Source organism: Armigeres subalbatus, chromosome 3 (genome assembly GCF_024139115.2).
Source record: "Armigeres subalbatus isolate Guangzhou_Male chromosome 3, GZ_Asu_2, whole genome shotgun sequence".
Lineage (NCBI taxonomy): Eukaryota > Metazoa > Arthropoda > Insecta > Diptera > Culicidae > Armigeres > Armigeres subalbatus.
This window is the reverse complement of record NC_085141.1, coordinates 236349715-236371838: the sequence shown is the minus strand read 5'-3', so window position 1 is coordinate 236371838 and position 22124 is coordinate 236349715. Positions and strand designations below refer to the sequence as shown.

The following is a 22124-nucleotide window of genomic DNA, read 5'->3' as shown; positions in this document are numbered from 1 at the left end:
AGCCCTACTCAAGCGTTATGAGTACATCTAAAATTATGGAATAAATTTGGCTTCTAAAGAAAGTTATGGACAAATTAGTCAAATGACATGCAGATGACATTTTACAAGCCTGCTTCCAGTATGCCTAAATATATCATTCATACTCTCTTTTTCTCACTTGATGCCAATAAGATGGTAATTTTGACTGAATTCAAAATGGTTCAAACCTTGATACGCTTTTCCCTAGTGCAAACCATGATTGGATGCCCTAATGAGAAATAGGAAGTGAAAAGTCTTTCTTCCTTCCTATTTCTTCTTAGCTTCTTCTTCCTCCTTACTTCTTCTTCCTTCCCGATTTCTTCTACCTTCTTTCCTTCCTTAATTCTTCTTCCTTTTCCTTTGTTTCTTCCGCCCTCATTTTTTCCTTCTTCCTTTATTTTTTCTTTCTTAGTCCTTCTTCCTTTTTCCTCTTTATATCTTTCTTATTTCTCAATTTTCGTTCCTTCTTCCTTCTTTATTCTTGATTCTACCTTCCTCCTTCTTCCTTCTCCCTTCATACTACTTCCATCTTTCTTCTTCCCTTTTCCTTCTTCTATTATCTTTCTTCCTTCTTTCTTCTCGCTTCTTCCCATTTTCCTTCATCCTTGTTTTTTCTTTCTCCTTCTTCCTTTTTTCCTTCTTCTTTCTTTCTTCTTCCTTATTCCTTCATCTTTCTTTCTTCTTTTATATTCCTTATTTATTCTTTCTCCTTCCTTCTTCCTTATTTCTTCTTCTTTCTTCTTCCTACTTCCGTCTTCCTTCTGCCTTCTCCCTTCTTACTTTTTTTCTTCCCTATTTCTTCTTCCTTCTTCCTGCTTCCTACTTTGCTTTTTTCCTCTTCATTGATTCTTTCTTCTCCCTCTTTCCTTCTTGATTGTTTATTCTTCACTCAGAGATGATCTTGCTTCGAATTGCTTGCGACTCGCTGTTCCACTTATCACTTCTCACCTAACATACCACTTCTTGCAAATAACTACAAATAAATAACTACTCATTTCTTATCTGTCATTTCTAACTTCTTGCTTCCCACTATAAAGACTTCTAAACTCTCATTACTCACTTCTCACTTCACACACTTAATGAGGATATAATTCGGCCAAATGGCTCTTTCGGCTAAAGCTAAACGACATTCGGCCAAATGACCCTAAACCTGACCCTAAACCCAAATGACCCAATACTGGAGGTAGTGGGGTTTAAATTAGTTTTTTTTATAATTACACCCGATTCTGTTTTTACACGGATTTTTTTTACACGTCCGTGTAAAAAAATCCCATACAAAGTTTTTGTAAAGTTGCTCCATTTTGCATGATTTGTCGAGAAATCATAAAACTTTTTTTACACGGATTTTCAAATTTTGAACTGAAAACTTGTTTTACATGGAATGTAAAGAAGAATCAGGTGTATACACTTTGATGGTTTCAGTTGATGCATCCCTGAAATAAATAGCAAATATCCTGTTAAATGCATCTTATCTATTGAGAACAATGATTTTCCTTTATAAAATTGACTCCTTTTGCACCTATAGTTGTGAAACTCTACCAATAGTGGTGAGCTTCATATGAAATCAATGGATAGCACCACTATGGGAACCAAATTATTTTTTACCGCCACTAAAGAAACAGTGTTCCCATTAGTGGTGCAAGCAATATTTGCTGGTGTTTGATGATAAATGACACCAATCTCATTTTTGTTAGCAAATCTATTGAATAAGATATTAAAGCTGTAAATTTCCCATAATTATCCATTTTTTTAAAAATATTTTCTTTTGTGAATCTACTAATACCTCCAGTATTGGTACCGTAACCCTAATCAAACTGCACAATTTAGTTAAAGTAAACCTCCATGAGTTGATGTTCTATGACTCGATTTCAACTTATGTAAGCAACATATTCCATATTTAAAACTATTTTCTGGGTCACTTCGATGGTTTGTAGGGACCATAGCATTCCAAAGATTTTCTATTCCACATCTCGATATTTCCATTAGTCGATGGTCCCTTCAATATCGACTCATGGAGGTTTGACTGTTAATACAAGTTACTGTTAATAAAGGTTCAAGAATTAGTTTTCAGTCTTCCAGCATATAAAGTTTTTGTGACGATGAACTAGCAATATTTCATTTAAAGCATAATATAGGCTCTGAAAAAAGAAATTCGCACTTTTCTTTATATTTCTTTGTCTCATTTTTATTTTGAAGATATGTATTCAATCTAGTTTTGCAGCATCCAATCTTGTTTTGTACTTGACTCGACATTTTCTATTTATGAGAATTCAGTTTGTACAAGAGTTTGTATATGACTTAAATTACAGTTGTATAAAGTGCCTCAGAGACGTTTATTTAAGAGTATCAAATTTTTTGTCAGAATTGAGTGAAAAAAGAAGATAATGTTTGTTTGTTGCATGAAAGACAAATGTACAGCATTCAGAGTTCACGTACAGTTGTGATTTATTTAAATAGTAGGCAGAACGATCGGCCGGTCATCACATAATATGTTCTGCTTTGTGCGGTTCGCAGAACGATCGCCCGATCATCGAAATGTTGTTCTGCTTTGTGCAGGTGAGTAAATTAATACGAAAGTGAAGATTCAGTTCGCGTCAGTAAGCAGAACGATGTTGTTCTGCTTTGTGCGGTTAGCAGAAAGATCGGCTGGTCATCGAAAATTGTGTTCAGCTTAGTGCGGTCGGTAATGTAATCGACTATGTTTTGAATTGATCAAACTACACGCTATACACGGTATACCGTTTACCAAAACGAACCCTGCCACAATACCTACCCCATATATCCAACATCCCAGTGATTTCTCGTGGAAGTGCAGATGACTCGTCGGCTTCTATCAAAGCGAGTATCATGTCAACATTTTCCTACCCATTCCATAATTGACCTGCATTCGGACACGGCCGGCGCTGGTATTGCTTATTTTTGGGTCACCAGTTCTTACACATTGAAGATTATGTTAGTCCCAAACTTCATCTGTTGGTTCTCTGTGTAATTACAGCTGACCTGGCAATAACGGAGTAGCAACCGTGGGCGGTCAATCATGCTCATGATCATGCACATAAATTACAGTTGTATAAAAGTATTAAAAATGCTGTGTCAGACATAAGGAAATTTAAAATTTAGTAACTTGTCCTTCTTTTTGTCATGGTTTTGGTAAAATGCCCTCCTTTGTGAACATTTTATATGGTATATAAATATACCATCCAATAAATTTAGACTTACTGTGCTTGATATGCATTTTCATGAGATAAAAATGAGCAAAAAATGTATGAGTTATGAACAAATTCATTTTCTTATCCCAAGAGGTGAACCCAAACTTTTGGCCGATATGAGTCATCATGTTTCTCACTGTTTCATTAAATATCCAGTTTTCTGCGAGCGGTAATGGCCGCCAGCTTGCCTGCGGGTTAGCTTCTGATATGACGTTTGTGGAGGTCAACTGCACCCACCATTCCGACCATTTTAATCAATGTGGTATATAAGAAGGCTTGAATTCACTTCATCAGCACCTTCTTATATGCTACACTAGCAGACCCTAGTGTAGCATATGAGAAGGAGCTGATTAGGTGCCCTCCTTAGCCGTGCGGTAAGACGCGCGGCTATAAAGGAAGACCATGCTGAGGGTGGCTGGGTTCGATTCCCGGTGCCGGTCTAGGCAATTTTCGGATTGGAAATTGTCTCGACTTCCTTGGGCATAAAAGTATCATCGTGTTAGCCTCATGATATACGAATGCAAAAATGGTAACTTGGCTTAGAAACCTCGCAGTTAATAACTGTGGAAGTGCTTAATGAACACTAAGCTGCGAGGCGGCTTTGTCCCAGTGTAGGGATGTAATGCCAATAAGAAGAAGAAGAAGACACTAGCAGACCCGACGAACTTTGTTTCGCCTAAAATTGATTTATTTTCTGATTAATTCTCGAGTTATGAAGAAATTGATGTTTCATTTGTATGGGAGCCCCCATGTCCAAAGGGGGAGAGGTCTCGAACGATCTTAAGAACCTTCTCCGGCCCCAAAAACCTCTGCATACAAATTTTCACGCTGATCGGTTCAGTAGCTTTGGAGTCTATAAGGTTCAGACAGACAGAAATTCATTTTTATGTATATAGATTGGTCAGAATGCTCGTAGCGGTGGGTGCAGTTGACCTCCAGAAACGTCAAATCAGAGACTAACCCGCAGGCAAGCTGGCGGCCATTACCGCTCGCGGCAAACTGGATAAACAAATCAAGATTTTTTCGCCGTGTTTTCAAAAATGATTAAAAAAGTATGCATTTAGGGTCTTGTTAAAAGATATTTTAGTTACCAGATAAAGATTGTCGCTGTCCGGAACATCTTTTGCTGGCGAGGATAGGGGAGCTAAATGTCAAAGAAGGAAAATCCATACGATTTGACAGCTTGGTACCCAACATGTTCCGGACAGCAGAACAAAGGGAACCGAAGCAACCAATTTTGTCGGCTCATTTTCTAAGAATTTAGGTTTAAAAAGTTATGTTATTTTTGGACAAAAAATGCAATTTTGGTTCAAATTTGAACATGCTTTCCAACAAAAATGTGTTTTGTCAAACATCTTAAGCTCAAAATCAAATCATTATCATTCGAATGAGCCGCGAAGATTACAAATTCGGACATAAGGCTAAACAAATATGTGTGAAACACTTTGTCATATGGCTCGGGAGTGTATGCTAGAAGATATGATAAAAAGATTTTGAATTTTTGTAGAAGAGATGCTCGGATATTATATATGAGCATTTTTCATTGTGCATAATAGTGTCAGACACAACGTTATCAATGGTAGACCCATTAAAAAACTATTAAATTAAATATTTAGTGAACTATTGCTTTCCTAACAATGTACTGATTTACTTAAACACTGACTAGGGTTTAATAATTTTACATAATGTATACACATAATTGATTAACACACATCAAAAACTTCAAAACGTACACATCAAAAACTTCAAAACGTAGAATATTTTAGTAACAGCTTCTATTGGAAAGGATGATGAAATAATGAACAAATGTGTACAGTAGCCTTGCGAGCAAAGGCGTAGGATTGCCAATCCGGAGATGGTGAAATCAATTCTCGGCCCGGTCTAGGATGTTTTTGGGTTGGAAACATTCTCGACTCCCTGGACATAGTGTATCCATTGTACTTGCCATACAAGATACATACTCATGCAATGGCGGGCATAGAAAAGCTTTCAATTGATAACTGAGGAAATGCTAATAGAATACTCAGTTGAAAAGCAGGCCAAGTTCCAGTTGGAATGCAGAGCCATTGCTTTTGGAATGCAGAGCCATTGCAATATGAGAAAAGCAACATCTTATTGAATTTGATCCTTCTTTTCATATGGAATCAACAATTGTGCCGTTAGTCGAACTACAATTTCTCGCTACAGCAGAAAAACAAAAGTAAAAATCGATGTCATGTGAACACAGCATGAGATCTTGCTCTAAAAATCAAAAGAGTTGGCCTTTCTTCAATTCCGTGAACTTTACATGAGTTTTATTTTTATTTATTTTTTTTCAAATAAAATGTACCTACCATTAATCATCCAATTCTTTAAATATCTTTGGCCTATATTCGGGAGGATTATGCCGGCAAACATCCATTATATATGCTTATATTTGATTATAAGTAAATACGTTACGGGTACCGTATCAAGCAAATGATTAGGGTAAGCCTGCTATAGTCACTCTTGATCGCCAACCGGTAATTAATCGCTGCCGCGGCGAAGCTTTTGATTTATGAATAACAACAACCGTACCATGGTGCATTATTTCAATCATGCACACAATTTTACCTCGCCCACGATCTTGAGTGTCACTAGCGTTTGCCGAGTATTGTTAACTGACCAACCGGTAGCTGCAGCTCGCGATCAGGTCCAAATCATTGATACCTTCGAGAGCTAAATGCTGCGTAGCGGAGTGTGTATTTAGCAGTACCAAAAGAATCTGGTACTATTAGAACAAATATTTATTCATAATTTCTTCAAAACTTGTTTACGAGCCTAATGCTACACACTTAGTAATATGTTAGGAATCTGGAAATGCATAAATAGTATAAAATTTACAGATTTATATACAAGAACACTAACATGCACTTTGGACGAACGCGATATCCGGCGGCTGTACTCTTTGAGTCGTTGCACGTTTAAAATTAGCTCATCGTATCCTATCATCTTCATCTTGATGGATGGTGAGGACGGAGGCAGGCAGCGGTCAGTATACACGAATGTACAAACGCTTCCTGCTGGGCCTGATGCTGCGCGGTGGCTGCTGGCCAATCAGTCTTGAGCTGCTTTCAGGCGGCTGCTGCGTTCAACGGAACATGTCGCATCCGCGCGGATTTGGAGATTCCCCGAATGAATATGCAAATTATTGTTCCTGTTACACCAGCAAGGTTTTGGGCAAATGAACCGATTGGATGTTTAAAAATGGATCGCTGGTTGGCTTGTGCTTGTGTTTACTTTTTATTTGAAAAAAATATTACTCATTCTATAATACTACATCTTCAATCCCCGCTGTTTGTGGAGTATTCCATCACAGAATCGTTATTTTTAAAACTTTACTCACTATCCACGCTTCCAGAAAAAATACAAGAGCAAAAAGGCAAAAAGAGATACGCATCTTTTTGCATTCGTTTTATGAAACAGCTGGAGGCCATAAATTCAACTTCAGATTACGTTCATACAGATAAAATTAAAAATATATCTATAACAAATCATCAAAGCGAGATTTTCGAAATAATTATTTCGTGCTTTGTATCATGATGGCGTAATTTTATCGATCGATAAATTCATCTTATAAATGCAGCGAATTGCGACAGTTTGATGAAGATCTTATGGTTTAGTGTAATAAAAGATGATTGCTTCTTACGTAAGAATCAAAAATCATGACTGTAACTTTTGATCCGATATTAACGAAACATCGATGATGAAAAATCGACCAATGCAATTACGCCCTTATGATGCTTAGCGCGAGGGCTTCGATCTTATGTGAATATACCGTTTTGATTTTCACACAACAATGCGATTAATCGCAATTTTGCCTTTCTCGTAAACTAAAGTGTTTGAAAAGACTATGGAACTCCAAAAAAGGTACCTGTGCAAGGAGGCTCGAAGACATATAATGCAATATGTAGTTGACATTATCTCGAATGAATCGAAATAAGTTATGTGTGCGTGTGTGTGTATGGAAATTTTCTAAATCTTTCTGGAATTTTGCGTTGACCAATTCACTTGCAAGTTGCATTCGACTAATTAACTAGTGATGAACTTACTTTCGGGTTTTGTTTTTTACTCGACTGTAGTAGTATTAGCCTTAATTGGGATTTTTTTTGGCTTCGTAGTCTTGAAGGGAATTAAAAACTATGTTTTAATTTTTTCCCAACGTTTCGGTTTATTTAGGACCGAACTATATATTTCAAATTTGGTCCGAATGATTTGAGTATCGGACAATTTGAATAATATTCTGCTACCCAAAAATCGGTGTATGGACTTGCTAATTTCCACCATTGCTTTTCTTTATCATTTTATGTACTTAAATACTTACAGACACATACACATACACACACAGACATCACCTTAGCTCGTCAAGCTGAGACGATTGGTACTGAGCACTACGGTTATTCGGGCCTCCCATCAATAGTTTGTTTGTTTATACTGCCCATAATCGCATATTTGTCCCATATAAATAGGAAATTAAGCAAAGATGGGACTGATAGCAGTATAGTATGGGGTATAGCTCCTATAGCTCTATGTCCTCTACGTAGAATTAATGTGCGAGAAAGGCAAAAAGGTCAAATATAGATTCAAAACTCTTGTCAATTATTAAGACATTGCTATTTTTTCAACTCTAAAAGCACAAACAAACCTAGCTGTATCCATATATTAAACATTATAAATCATTGTTTTTATTCAACAATATAATTTCACGCCAAGTTTTGTTACACTTGATCTCTTCAGTAGCAAAACAATAAAAAAAAACTTCACACATAGCACTCACAACAGTTAGCTTCTAGGTTTTTCTGTCACGGGTTGCCGCGAACAGAAATCAATCTCACTATAAGTTAACCACTTGTACAAAAAGGTGACTTGATTCTCCAAGTTAGGCTGTGTTTCCCAATCAGCTCTTTCAATCACAGTTATTCCTAGGTTTAAATGCATTGGCTATTATATCCACACTAATGGTCTTTACTGCGATGACTGTGATGGAACTTGTGTAACTAGCATAGATGCAAAAAGCTAGATGGCACTCGGTGGTAATAAGATGCTGCATGCAGAATAATTAGACATCACTCAGGTGAAAGAAATGGTAGCCATCAGCACTTTGGCCACACGCACTATTGCATACTTTTATACGCCAACCGCTATGTGGATTCATTGCATTGCTTGTAAAAACACAAGTGCTCTAGGATACTTCGTATGCTGTAAAACTTTCTCCACCTCTCTGAGGAACAATGAAGAGATCAACTTTACACTATATTACGACGGATACGTTGATAAATCATGCATTTTTTTTGTAATTTCACATTTTAAAGAACAATCTTTTTTTCTTCCAAATTATTTACATGAGATCTACGACGATCATTAGAACTAATACACAATTGACCGAACGCGCGCGTGCTGCACTCTCCCGGGAGTCAAGAAACGGCGTCCGCGAACACGATCGTCAGGATCGCCCGCTCTTTCGCAAATGCAAACAGCGCAGCAGTATCGGCCAAGTTTTATGTTCAAAATGCAAATAAATAAACATCGGAACTCCTGGCTGCCTGGCTGGGTCTCTCACGGCTACTTAGCACAGGTTCCTATCGCTGCCATTCGGTTTACTTTAGAATTGAACATGCAATCGACAACGGTGCCACCTATAAGGTTAAGGTAAAGCGAGAGAGCTGATACTGCTCGGACATTGGGAAGACATGCGGAGACATTTTAAGAGCGCGAGAGACGAAATAAAACACAGCCAGCGATGAAAAACAAATGACCACTGGTCATGAGGTGGCTGTGTACATGTTCTCTTTGGTATGCCGACCGGTGCAATGTGTGTGCAATTGGCCCACGCGTACCGGAACAGCTGATTGACAGGGTTGAAGGGTGTTGCACTAAATTATTTTTGTTCGTATAATATTGCAGATTGATTACTGAAATAGTCGACCAGATAATCAATATGCAACATTTGAGTTAAAATACAGAATACTGTTCTCAGACCATTGACGTAGCTCACAATCTGTTGGGAGTGGATGAAACTAATTAAAAAGTCATCAACGTCATGTTTGAATTACCGTAATCCAGTGGTGAATTGATCGTCGTGGTAATAATAAGCAATCCGATACCAAGGTGTGTTATCTTTCAGCGGGACAACAACTTTGAAACTATGGACAATGAATATTCGATGGCATCTGATTTCGGTATAGGTATTTTTGTACTGTTTTATACAATACCAGATTTGGATAAAAATATAATAGGGGAAACCGCCAAATGTTGAACGGCTAATTTTGTCGCCTATTGTTGAACTCCCATAAGAAATACACGTGCGAATAAATTAGCCGTTCAACAGTTGGCGTTTTCCCCTATTTGTATGTTTTACATAGAAGGCTAACATTATGTTAGTGATAATTTTAACATTTTAAAATAGTTTCAAAATTCAATCTATAAAATCATTCAATGTGTACGAAATTCTTATTTATGTACTGAAAACCATCAAAAGATTTCAAAATCCTTGAAGATTATTGCCTACGAGTGAGAGAAAGTAACTCACTTATATGTATGTATTGCTAATAACTATGGATTTGTTGGTATTACCATTACCGTCGACAATTGGGTGACTAAGTTATCAACAGCCAATTAAGGATAATTACTAAGACGGGCCAAAGAAAACGAAATGTGAGACAAATGGATAGTGACGATATTAATTGTGTTTGTCCGGGGAGAAGTGATTATTCAATATCCAACAGTTATGTAAAGAGAAGATTGGCTTTCTGTAACTTGCAGAAGGGATACTCGATTTAAACATGCATATTTCATGTTCGCCGGTAACCACTAAATTTTGGGAAAATTGTCCTTTTGATCGCACTGACTGATAATAATAATCAAGGATTTGGTTATACGGATTTCAATAGATATTTTTTTTTTAAATTTAGCTAGGGGAAATGACGACTTCGGCAGGTTTTGTTCTATTGTTGCCAAGACGTGGGAGAATAAAAATGGTAGTTTTTGCAACTAATTGAAAAAAAGGTGATTTTTCCAGAGCGAGTTGCACGTTCATAAAACGAGGCCTGCCGAATTGTATAAATACTACGATTGCTGAAGAAAAATATGTTTCAATTAGTTGCGCACACTATTGTTTACAATGACGAAAAGGTGGCTTTAATATGATAAATCTGTACCAAAATGGTTCATTCTGATTTATTTCACATTATCATTCTTGCCAAAAAATCATGTTGCTGCTGAAAACAATCAAATTCTTTATTTTCATATTCCACATTGCATAGCTCGACAATTCATGAGGCGATAGATGAACCTGTCTTTGGCGAAATTTGATGTCATGTCCATCTATTGCAACTATGTCAATTATTACGCAAAGCAAAGAATACACTATTTGAACATTCACTTAAGCAATTGAGAAAAATATAGTCATTCTTCCCCGCAAGAATGTCCACCAGGATACATGGAGATCACCTAGCCAAGAAACGGAAAATCTAATCGACCACGTTCTAATCGACGGTAAATTCCTCCCAGATGTCACAAACGTCTGCACTTACTGCAGTGTGAATATTGAATCCGGCCAATACCTGATTGCGGTATGCCTGCGCTCAAAACTGTCGACGGTGTACAATACGCGTCGAAGTCGAACAAGACATTGGGCTACTACAAGACGGTAGACTAGTCAAAGACTACGCGCAGCAGCTAGAAGTGACATTCCCACGGAAGAGCAGTTAGGTGCAGCTTCTCTTGGAAATGGCTGGAGAAATATTTGGTCCGCCATTGGTAACACCGCAATCGCTTCACTAGGCACGGTGCCCCTTGTAGATGACAGCATGGGCGAGATTGCGGCAACACCGCACGAGGGCGAACGAGGCAGACAAAACTTGATTTCCGGAAGAAAAAGCGACAGCATGAAGAGGATGAGGTTCTGCCGCAGGGGTGGATGGAAGGTGTCGTGTGTCCCATCTAGAAAAAGGGCGATAAGCTGGATTGTAGCAAATACCGCGCAATTACATTGCTGAACGCCGCCTACAAGGTACTCTCCCAAATTTTATGCCGCCGACTAACACCAATTGCAAGAGAGTTCATGGGGCTGTACCAGGCGTGATTTTTTTTAACGCTCAATAACAGATCAGGTGTTCGCCGTACGTCAGGTATTGCAGAAATGCTGCGAATACAACGTGCCCACACATCATCTATTCATCGACTTCAAAGCCGCATATGATACAATCGATCGGGACCAGCTATGGCAGCTAATGCACGAAAACGGATTCCCGGATAAACTGATACGGTTGATCAAAGCGACGATGGATGTACGCAGTTCGAGTTCCAGGGACATTCTCGAGTCCCTTCGAAACGCGCAGAGGGTTACCGCAAGGTGATGGTCTTTCTACTATTCAACATCGCTTTGGAGAGAGTAATACGAAGGGCAGGGATTGCCACGAGTGGTACGACTTTCACGAAGCCCGTCCAGTTATTTGGCTACGCCGACGGCACATAACTTTGAGAGGATGGAGGAAGCCTACATCAGACTGAACAGCGAAGCTAAACGGATAGGACTAGTCATCAACACATCGAAGACGAAGTACATGATAGGAAGAGGCTCAAGAGAGGACAACGTAAGCCACCCACCACGAGTTTGTGTTGGTGGTGACGAAATCGAGGTGGTTGAAGAATTCGTGTACTTGGGCTCACTGGTGACCTCTGATAACGATACCAGCAGAGAAATTCGGAGACGCATCATGGCAGGAAATCGTATGTATGTACTTTGGACTTCGCAAAACGCTCCGATCGAATAGAGTTCGCCGCAACTGACCATCTACAAAACGCTTATCAGACCGGTAGTTTTCTACGGACACGAGACCTAGACGATGCTCGTGGAGGACCAACGCTTACTGAGAGATTTCGAAAGGAAAGTGCTGCGTACAACGTAGATGGGGGCAAATGGCGACCGGTACGTGGAGGATGCGAATGAACCACGAGTTGCATCAGCTGTTGGGAGAACTATCCATCGTTCACACCGCAAAAATCGGAATACTTCGGTGGACCGGGCATGTAGCCAGAATGCCAGACAATAATCCAGTGATAATGGTTCTCGACAACGATCCGACTGAAGCAAGAAGGCGAGGTGCACAGCGGGAAAGGTGGATCGATCAGGTGGAGGACGATTTGCGAACCCTCCGCAGACTGCGTGGTTGGCGAAGTGCAGCCATGGACCGAGCTGAATGGAGAAGACTTTTATGTGCAGCACAGGCCACTTCGGCCTTAGTCTGGTAATAAATAAAAACGCACTTGTCATAAATAAGTTTCTGCAATTCATAAGGACTAAAGCTAGTCATATTTAATTTTTTGTAATTCATAACGACTGAAGCTAGTCATATATGAGTTGCTGCAATCAAATCTGTCTAAAGTGCGCTTTCACAGGCCCAGCATTTTTTAGAAAATGACTTCCAGGAATCCGTAGAACCTCTGTAGAAGGAATTCTCCGCCACTCCTGAAGGAGGAATGATTCGAAATATCGGAAGCTGGTTTCCTACCCATCGATGGCAGTATCCAGGTGAGAAAAGCAAAAAAGCTAAAAGCTAAGAAAGCTAATAGAATTTTTAGCAGAAAGTTGTAAGACGGAAAATATCTAAACTGAAACTCTTCAAAAGAACGAAAACAATTCTCGTAAAAATATTTAGTTCGACTTATGTAGGATGGTGTTTACTAATGGAATGGAATAGGCCAATGATGTTTTCTTCCTCGGGAGAAACCATTTTTATTTCTTGATGATTCATAAACTTTCTCTTTTTGTTGTTTCTTACGAAATTACTCGCGGGAGTAATGCAAAGCCTCATAGTGATTCAAAAATTGTAACAAACGAAACCCAAAAAAGTGAAAGCATTGTCGCATACATTAAGTTTGTTTCTTCAATACAAACTCCACTATCGTTGACCGTTCAATTAGACTTCCTATACATTTTTTGCTTCTGAGATGCAATATATTTGATGTTGATGGGTTTCAGACTATAAAAAATATAAAATAGTTTTGGGCACACTAGAATCGGTTCCAGACTATATAGGTGGCAGAGCTTTAAATATTCGAATATTTTTTTATGAAGTCCATCGGCCTTCTTTGTCACTTCACTTATAAACATATTCATATTCGGCTCTGCACAGTCAATTTTCGGAATGAATATGGGTCAGTGAGTATTTATTTGAATTTCACAAATAATCATATTATCGTAAAACTGAACACATGTTCGATGATTTAAATAAATACACGCATAGATCTAATCCTGACGTTCAATTAAGGGCAGGGTTTGCAGAAATCGCTCTCAATAGATAACGAACAACGATAAAAGAGAGGCAAAAACTGTTCAATCAAACTTGTATACAAGGGCGAAAAAACAGAATCGGATAGGCAGCCCCCACAGAAAAATGGTGATTCTCGCTTTGTTTTCACTCATTTCGTGTTTGTTACTGCACAGCTGTGTAGAACAAGTTTAAATGCATCATCAGAGCCAGTGCTCCCCGCATTTTGAGCTTTCTAAAAGAAATGTATCCTGGGGTTTGGCCTCCCGAATCAGTTCTCTATCAAGACAACTTGCGAAAAAAAGTCTCTCGCGGAATGCTACATATCGTATATGTATACAGAGATGATAAGTGAGAGACTTGCTCATTCTCTTTAGGATTCAATCCCTGATTGAGGGGCATTTTTAAAAGACAGAATCACCGTCTTCGACCAGGGGTCGCACAGACTGAACACTTAACATCTAGCATGAGACAACGGACAAGGACATTTACACAACACCCAGTGGACCAGTGGAGAACTTTTTGCTTTACGAAAAGTTTTCTCCTTACTGGGGCGGGAATCGAACCCACACTCCACAGCACATGCGTTAAGACGATTGACGTCGCTAACCGCACGGCCACGAAGCCCACAGCGGCAAATCTCAGTACAGTGAAGGCTAATTATGTTTTTTTTCGCGCGCAGTTACCATATTCAGTGGTAATCAATTGAATGAATCTATAAAGAAGTAAACTGAGTAATTCATTCTATGTTTTGAATAATCAAAACACGGTTGTCAAAAGTCGGAACGAATATGCTTCATGAAAGTGAATATTTCATGCTCTGTAGGTGAGGACTTATATCCGAATACCTTCAAATAAAGGTGAGCAGGATTTCGACTTTTTGTTTTTTTCGTTTCGATGCAAGCAAGCGTTTTTTGGGCCCAGGGAGAATCTGTTTTCTTTGTTTATGGTGAGGAACATTATTAAATCACTCATGTTAATGGCAATTGCTCTGGAGTCTCATAACCTCACTTTTTACCTGTACAACGACACAAAAATGGAAAATTTTGATATTTTAACAACCCAACAAAAAAATAAAATTGCCAGAGTCGATTAATCTAATCGAAATCTACTTATTTCGTGCATTTATTACTGAAGGCTTACTCATTAAATTGATCATTATCTATTTCAATTTGAATGATAAAAATAAACCAAGATAAATACTCAACATGGACACATTTGATCACCCACAATTTGGACACGAGTGGGCTAATGGTCAGGTCCCTATCCCAAGACAATCATGGAGATGCAGAGGTATACTCGGCCTCTATTAGCAACGACCGAGAGTCGGACTAACAATCCTTCCCTTTTTTTGTTAAATATTTGTGACAGATTGGAATTGAATGAATGTATTTCATTGATGAATCTTCCACCGCGTTAGTTTCTTTTTGCAATTGATGTGTTTATTGTTGTACATGAGGCACATTGTTTATTAAAAGAGAGGATCGCACTCCATGCCCCTCTCGTTTAATAAACAATGTGCACTCGCTTGACTGTGGATATACACCAGTAAAGCACATGTGGAGATTGGAAAAATCAAGCATCCGAAAGATATTCAATTTGCAAAAAAGCTAACCGCGGTGGAGGTTGGTACTCGGATTCTGATGGCTTTTCCGCAAACGTGACCTTTAAGTGGTCTTGTTGTGTAGGGGTTATCACGCCTATCTAGAGAGTAGGAGGTTGAGGGTTCGAGTCCCTCCAAGACACGTGGATTCTTTTTCGCAAATTTCATATCAATTTGTCCATTTCGAAACATGTGCTGTGCATATGCACAGCCAAGATATTTAACAAAAAAATGGTTTTCGTACGGCCGATTTGCCGAATGATATGCAATTAATCCTTCCCTTCCTATATGACCGTATTTGAGCTTCCGAAACGTGTAATAGCTAACTCCAAGCTCCATTCATTTGATTCTCAGTACAATAATTTCACAAGTTTTAGTCAATCACGGAGGTGCAACTACAAATTATACGGTCATAATGCTTATGCTCATGTTAATAATAAATTTATACATTTATTTATCCCACCCGCTTCATTGCCAGGCCCAATGGGAAAGATTAAGAAATTAATATTTGTGCAAGCATAACTAATATATAATAATATACCGAGGACACCTAGACCCGAATAATTTTATGCGTGTCACATTGTGTCCACTTTCCCCAAAATTTCTATAGGTTCAAAAAATTGCACCGACACGCCGGTTAAAAAAGGTGGCGACGACGACGCTGAAAAATAGGCGGCAACCACGACGCGGCGCACAACCGTGCTGCCCCAATTAGCAAACCCCCGATTGAAAAGCACCCCAACTAAAGAAAACCCAATTGGCGAACGTTTACTTTATTAGTCTGTTTGAAAAACAAAAATGAAACCCAGTACCGTACATTATTATCAAACTATATTCACTTACAACTGATGCTTAGTTGAGTGAGTTATAATTTCATGAACATTAAAAACAAGGAACCTGGGGCTGTACTAGAAGTTTAATGCACTTACTACCGATTCTATTTCCCCTCTTTTTTTTTTGAAAAATATGAACATGTCAATTGCAACAAAAAATATTTCACTGATGGTTCCCGCATCAACGAATTCACTGGCTTCGGCGCTTTCAACGAAAATTCGACAACCTTCCAAAAGCTTCAAGAACCGTGTTCAGTTTATGATGCTGAGCCGGAAGCAATTAATTTCGCTTTGGGGATTATTTCCGATCAGCCCGTAGACCATTATTTCATTCTTAGTTCTATCGAGGCACTCCGGTAGATGAAACCTGTTAAGCACGCATCTTACTTTCTTACAAACATAATAGAGAAGATGCGTGATTCGGTCGAAAGATACTTCAAGATTACCTTTGTATGGGTTCCATCCCATTGCCTAATATATGGCAATGAGAAGGCGGACTCGCTAACAAAGGTGGGCGCACAGAAAGGTGAAGTTTTTGATAGACAAATCTCGAACAACGAGTTTTTCCCATTAGTCCGTCAGAGTACTCTTCAAAATTGACAAATGAATTGGTCACACAACGAACTTGGATGGTGGCTATTTTCTATAGTTCCTAAAGTTTCTGCGCAAGCGTGGTTCAGAGATGAGGACTTAAGTCGAGGCTTCATTCGCACGATGTCGAGGCTTATGTCCAATCACTATTCATTAAACGCACATCTCTACAGAATAAACCTTGTCGATAGCAACTTATGTAGGAGTGGAGCCGGTTACAATGACATCGATTACGTAGTTTGGTATTGCTCGGAAAACGACGCCTCCAGAGAACAACTATTGAATACCCTTGTGGGCCGAGGTAAACAACCCTACAGGGAAGTAAGAGATGTTTTAGAGGCTCGCGATGTGGTTTATAAGCAGGCCATCTATGCCTTTCTTTGCTCATCTGACATCAAAGTCTAATTCTGCTTTTTATTTTTCTTTCTCAGTTTTTTTCTTGTCTCTGTCTTGTTGTTTCGTGTACCATGAAGCTCTGGCCATCCGGAAGATGCTCCCTGGCGAACCATAACTCGAGCACGACGCTACGCCAAACCAGACATGACGTCAAATACCCGGATGAGCAGCTTGCCAACCATTTTGCAGCTTGCCAACTTCATCTCTGCGTATGGAGCTGAAGGTATGGGAATCTTTGAAAATAGAAACCAATTTTAGGAACACAACCAATGCCAGGCAATCGAAACGCTTTATCACTCCAAATGTTTCCATGACTCGCAACATTTTAGTATTATCTAAAAGAGACCTAAGCACGGGTCTCATTACAGGTCATTGTCCAAGTCGATATCATTTGAAGCCTATAGGGAAACTTCAAAATGAACTGTGTCGCTTCTGTGACATAAAAAAAAGATTTGGAGCATCTGTTATGCCGTTGTTCGGCAATTTTACGAACAAGACGAAAGTTCTTCACCAAGAGGCTTATAGAACCACTTGAGGTTGGTAGAACAAATCCCAATTCGCTGGTGCATTTTGTTTGAAAAGCTGAGCCGTGTTGGGGAGATGCTGTTAGTCAAACAATGGCGCTCACTTCCAAAAGCGATACGCTATAATGACATAGTTAGAAAAAAGGGGAATATATTACAATAGATCAAAAAAAAATTGTCGCGGTGATAAACAAAAAAATTATCAGGAAAAGTTGAAATTATTTACAGTTTCAAGCCGTTTTCCTTGCATTTCGTTTTTCAAAACGTCGTACATCGATACAAATACAAACCATAGATTATACAATACACCCATTTTTTTAGCAACAGCAGTACCAAGAAGAAATTTCCATTTAATACATCAATACTATCTTTATAAATCCATCGACTACTATCTTTATAAATAATAATAATCATCCTTAACATCGTTAACAAAATACTATCTAGCATGCGTGTGGTTTTAACCATTCAAAAACTAACACATTTATTAGTGGTATCAAACAAACTTGAGTCAAAATGAAAACATGTGATACTTCATAATGAATTTGTGCATTGTGGTAGGCTGATACAAAATAAATAAATTTTACCCACTATCCAATAATCGAATTTAGGTTTTTTACTGATTTGCAATCGAATAACTGGAAAATACGGTCGGGTAGAATATTGTAACAGCCCTCATTGTTAGGTGAACTCATATTTAAAAAAAAACTATCTACTAACAAAAATTAATAACAAGTGATATATTCTGAATACTACATTTATGTGTACATTTGATTTGATATCACAAATGCGCACGATGATATGAAACATACTAAAAGGGACCAGACGACAAGAAATAATCTGTTTATAGATTAGTTTGCAATAGCGATACAAAACATCCGCAAACGTCATATGATCAAAATTCTTATAAATTCGTGTTTAGATACCGTATTCGAATGACGCCTCATAAGGGCAAAACTGAACCGCCGTAAAGAGTTGTCTCCTTCGCCCATTCCGGGGGGGTTACAGGTGATGTGAAATGGTGACGGTGAGCCCGTTACCACCAGTGACGGTACCCTGAGCCGATTAGGCATTTTACTTGGTGACACGTGACCGGATTCACCAGTAGGGTCGTTGCTTGGTGAATCGGAATCGGTAAGGGTAGGTTTAGAATGAGTTGAGGCTGTCACTTCGGTGGTGGATGACGAAGGATTGATGCCCAAGGACGCGGTATCCAACAGAACAGCGCCTGGGAAGGATCCGTGGATGCTGTTCACCAATGCCTTGACATGCCCGTAGCTTCCCTTGCGTTCCATACCAATGCTTTGTGTAACTCGATCAATTCGGTTATCTTGATTTTGATGGACTAGGTAAATGTATTATTTGTCTTCAGAAATGTCATCAAATAATTCCACAAATATTACATTACTCGCGATCGAACATAGTCGGAAACATCAACGATAGTGTAAAACGTATAATAGACGACCACGGACGTTTACTTCGATCACCTTGATAGACTATATTTCATACAGACATTTAACGATAACAGGCATTAGTAATAACAAATAACAAGTGGTTTTGTTGTATATGCAAGCATTCTGTAAAATATGGACGAAAAACGGAAAATAATAGTATGTAGATTTAAAAATAATTATGACGTATTACATGGCTTCGTGATGATGAATGAAAAATGGATGTACACATGAAATTATGTTGTTCCAATTCTCAGAAGTATACAATGTGTGATAATATGTAAACGCCAACTATTCATTATGATTGTGCAACCAGAAGTATGGAAGGTTCTAATCATTCCCATGTATGTTAAGCATTCAACTCGTTTCTACGGCTAATCTTTTTTGATAGACAGACAAATTGCGTCGTCAGAATTAATACAAAACCTGCATCACTAGAACCAATCGGTAAACTGAACACCTTAATAACGTCACAGTGCATACTAAAAGACCATATTACATTATACAAGAGCTGGTAAGCTTGATGAATGAATAAACAGTACGTGGCACATGGCAACGATTTTGATTGTGCCCTCGTTCTTCTCTGATGCAAAAATGTAGAACAAGTAGTAAACATCAGACAGGCCTCACAGAAACCCAAATGAGCATGGATACAATGTAGTTATATGAGGAGAGCTATCATGGTGGCAGCTGTTGGAACTGAAGCACAGCGATGTCGTGGGTAATTGGTTAATTGTTGGGTGATGTTGATTCAAATCTGACTATACCGTGAAGATGTTGTGCAAATGAACTGTAAGATGAAATAAGTGTTGTCTGAAGCAATTACTAATGTTCTAACTGTCACCTATGTGAATACAATGTAATAAACCTTCGTTTAGTCATAACAGTCATTGCAGTTAGTGAGGTGCATAACCGGCAATAAATTCTAGTCCATTTTTTGCAGTTCTGATATTGTACGGAAGCTGTAGCGTTCATCCAATTGTCGATTTGCTTGACCAACGAAATTAATGCGTGGAGCAATCAAATTGGCGGTTATTCTATTAATTTTTTTAGTTATCTGAATGATACGAAATTAAATTTGCACGGAAATCGCCAAGGCTACAATACCTGTAGGGGAAAAACAAATTCAGAGCACTTTTGTTTTGTCTAAGATTTCCTGTATAGCACTTGTTTTTCAGTTTCGATTCGTCTATCATTTCTATAGGTTTATTTCTCTTTTTACTGGCGTTGAATCTGGCAACGAAGACGTTGCTGCTAAGCAGCTTGATGTTCGCCACAAAGTTATTTATGCCTTTGTACATTATGTCGCTACCAGATAAAATCAAGAACTTCATTACACTAAAATAGAAAAATATGTTTGGTGATTGAGAGTCGTTGAATAACTTTTAAATTTTGGAATGGCGATTGCTCTTCGTATATAAACTATTGTGCCCAACAGAAGGAAGAGCTTACATTCTATCCGATAGTAACTTCAGTTGAACGAAATATGCTGAACAAAGAGAATCCGTTTCAAACATTCTTCTTCCTCTATGGCTCTACCACGCTCTACATTCCAACTGGAACTGCTTTTCAGCTTACTGTGCATTAGCATTTCCACAGTTTTTAATTGAAAGCTTTCTATGCCCTCCAATGCATGAGTATGTATCTTGTGAGGCAAGTATAATGGATACACTATGCCCAGGGAGTCAAGAATGTTTCCCACTCGAGAACATCCTGGACCGGAGCGAGAATCGAACTCGCCATCTACGATTGCCAAATCCTACGCCTTTGCACGCAAAGCTATCCTCAGACTCACCCGTATCAAATGACAAAGCCAAATAAAAATTGAATAATTAAAATGTAGAAATTGAATAATTTAATTGGTGGAGCACGGAAGACCGAAATAGGGTGACTAGGCCGTTGCATAATAAATCAGTAACAGAACATTAATGGTTGAATTCCAGTTATAGGCTCTCAAATCAATGAAAGCAAAATCAGTTTGTTATAACTTCAATATAACAGACATCACCTCAATTCATCGAACTGAGTCGATTGGTATATAACACTATGGGTCTCCGAGCCTTCTATCAAAAGTTCGGTTTTGGAGTGATCCTATAGCCTTTACGTATACTTTGTATACGAGAAAGGCAAAAATGTTAATCATGCTATGAGGACACAGATGAAAATGTCTCCCGTAACCTTAGTATTTTTTTCTTAGGTATCATGCAAATTGGCTTGCCAATTTTCCCGCAAAATGACAGTGGCTAACAACCAAGCCATCATTATCTTTGAAAAATCAAGAACAAAACATCATATGCAGTTTTGGAAGAACCAATCTTCGCAGTAAGGGTTCTTTCTAAAATTACGTAACGCTAAATTTTATTAATTTACCACCACCACCTTCCCCCCTCGTAACACTTTTTGTATGAAAGGTTTAATATTTTTGTATTGATCGTAACGCTCGGCCTTACCCCATCCCCCTTCTTCTTCTTTTTCTTCTTATTGGCATTACATCCCCACACTGCACGATAGGACAGCCCTATACAAAGGAGTGGCCAAAACTACCAAAAGGCCCATTTTTTATTTGGGCCAGTAGAATGTTATGAATATATAGCTTATAACCTATATTTTTATTTCCAGGACAGTTTTTATTTTTTAGATTTTTTAGGGAGGGGTTGGGGGCGTTCAAACTAGCCCCCCTAGAAATATTATTTTTAGGTTTTTTGGGAAAACGGCCATCTTTGCCATGTTTTTGTCTCAAAAGTAACATATTTATATATCATTACAAAGCTCTTAAACAGATCTATGTAATAGGATTGATGATGTAATAATAGGTCCGTCCCGAATTTAGTTTTCAGTAGTTTTGTAAAAGCATATTTTACGCAATATTTAACGAACAAAACAGTTTGGTACCTCGCAATACCCCGCAGTAAAACATCATGCACTACACTATTGAACTCTTAAGCTTTGAGGACCATGAATAAAATTCTGCCCAAATTCACCATTTTGTGAGATAAGGGTAATGACGGCTTTGGCATGTTTTGTTCTATTATTGGCAGGGGTTTTTTTTATGACTGATTATGCTCAAATTTGGCCCAAACATTCTTTGCATATCAATGGATATTGTGGCCAAATTTCATAAAATTCGGTCGATAAAAACCCCCCTGCCAATAATAGAACAAAACCTGCCAAAGCCGTCTGTTCCCCTACATGAATTTGAAAAAAGACCATTTT

General features: G+C 38.5%; 1 protein-coding gene across 9 annotated transcripts in view; it reads right to left on the bottom strand.

Moving 5' to 3' along the window:
• LOC134221032 (kinase D-interacting substrate of 220 kDa-like) overlaps window positions 1–22124 on the bottom strand; it is an 83077-nt gene that overhangs the window by 18210 nt on the left and 42743 nt on the right. Inside the window, exons 1-2 of one of the 9 annotated variants that reach the window (XM_062700208.1) lie at window positions 8588–8604; window positions 6114–6402 (exon numbers count right to left, since the gene is read on the bottom strand). The exons of 5 other annotated variants lie outside the window; for them this stretch is intronic. In XM_062700208.1, the coding sequence (XP_062556192.1) occupies window positions 6114–6203 (90 nt within the window). In that variant the 5' untranslated portion in view covers window positions 6204–6402; window positions 8588–8604. Of the gene's footprint in view, window positions 1–6113; window positions 6403–8587; window positions 8605–18386; window positions 18543–22124 lie in introns of those variants that run through there. 3 more of the 9 variants (XM_062700204.1, XM_062700205.1, XM_062700210.1) reach the window with 3 other exon arrangements.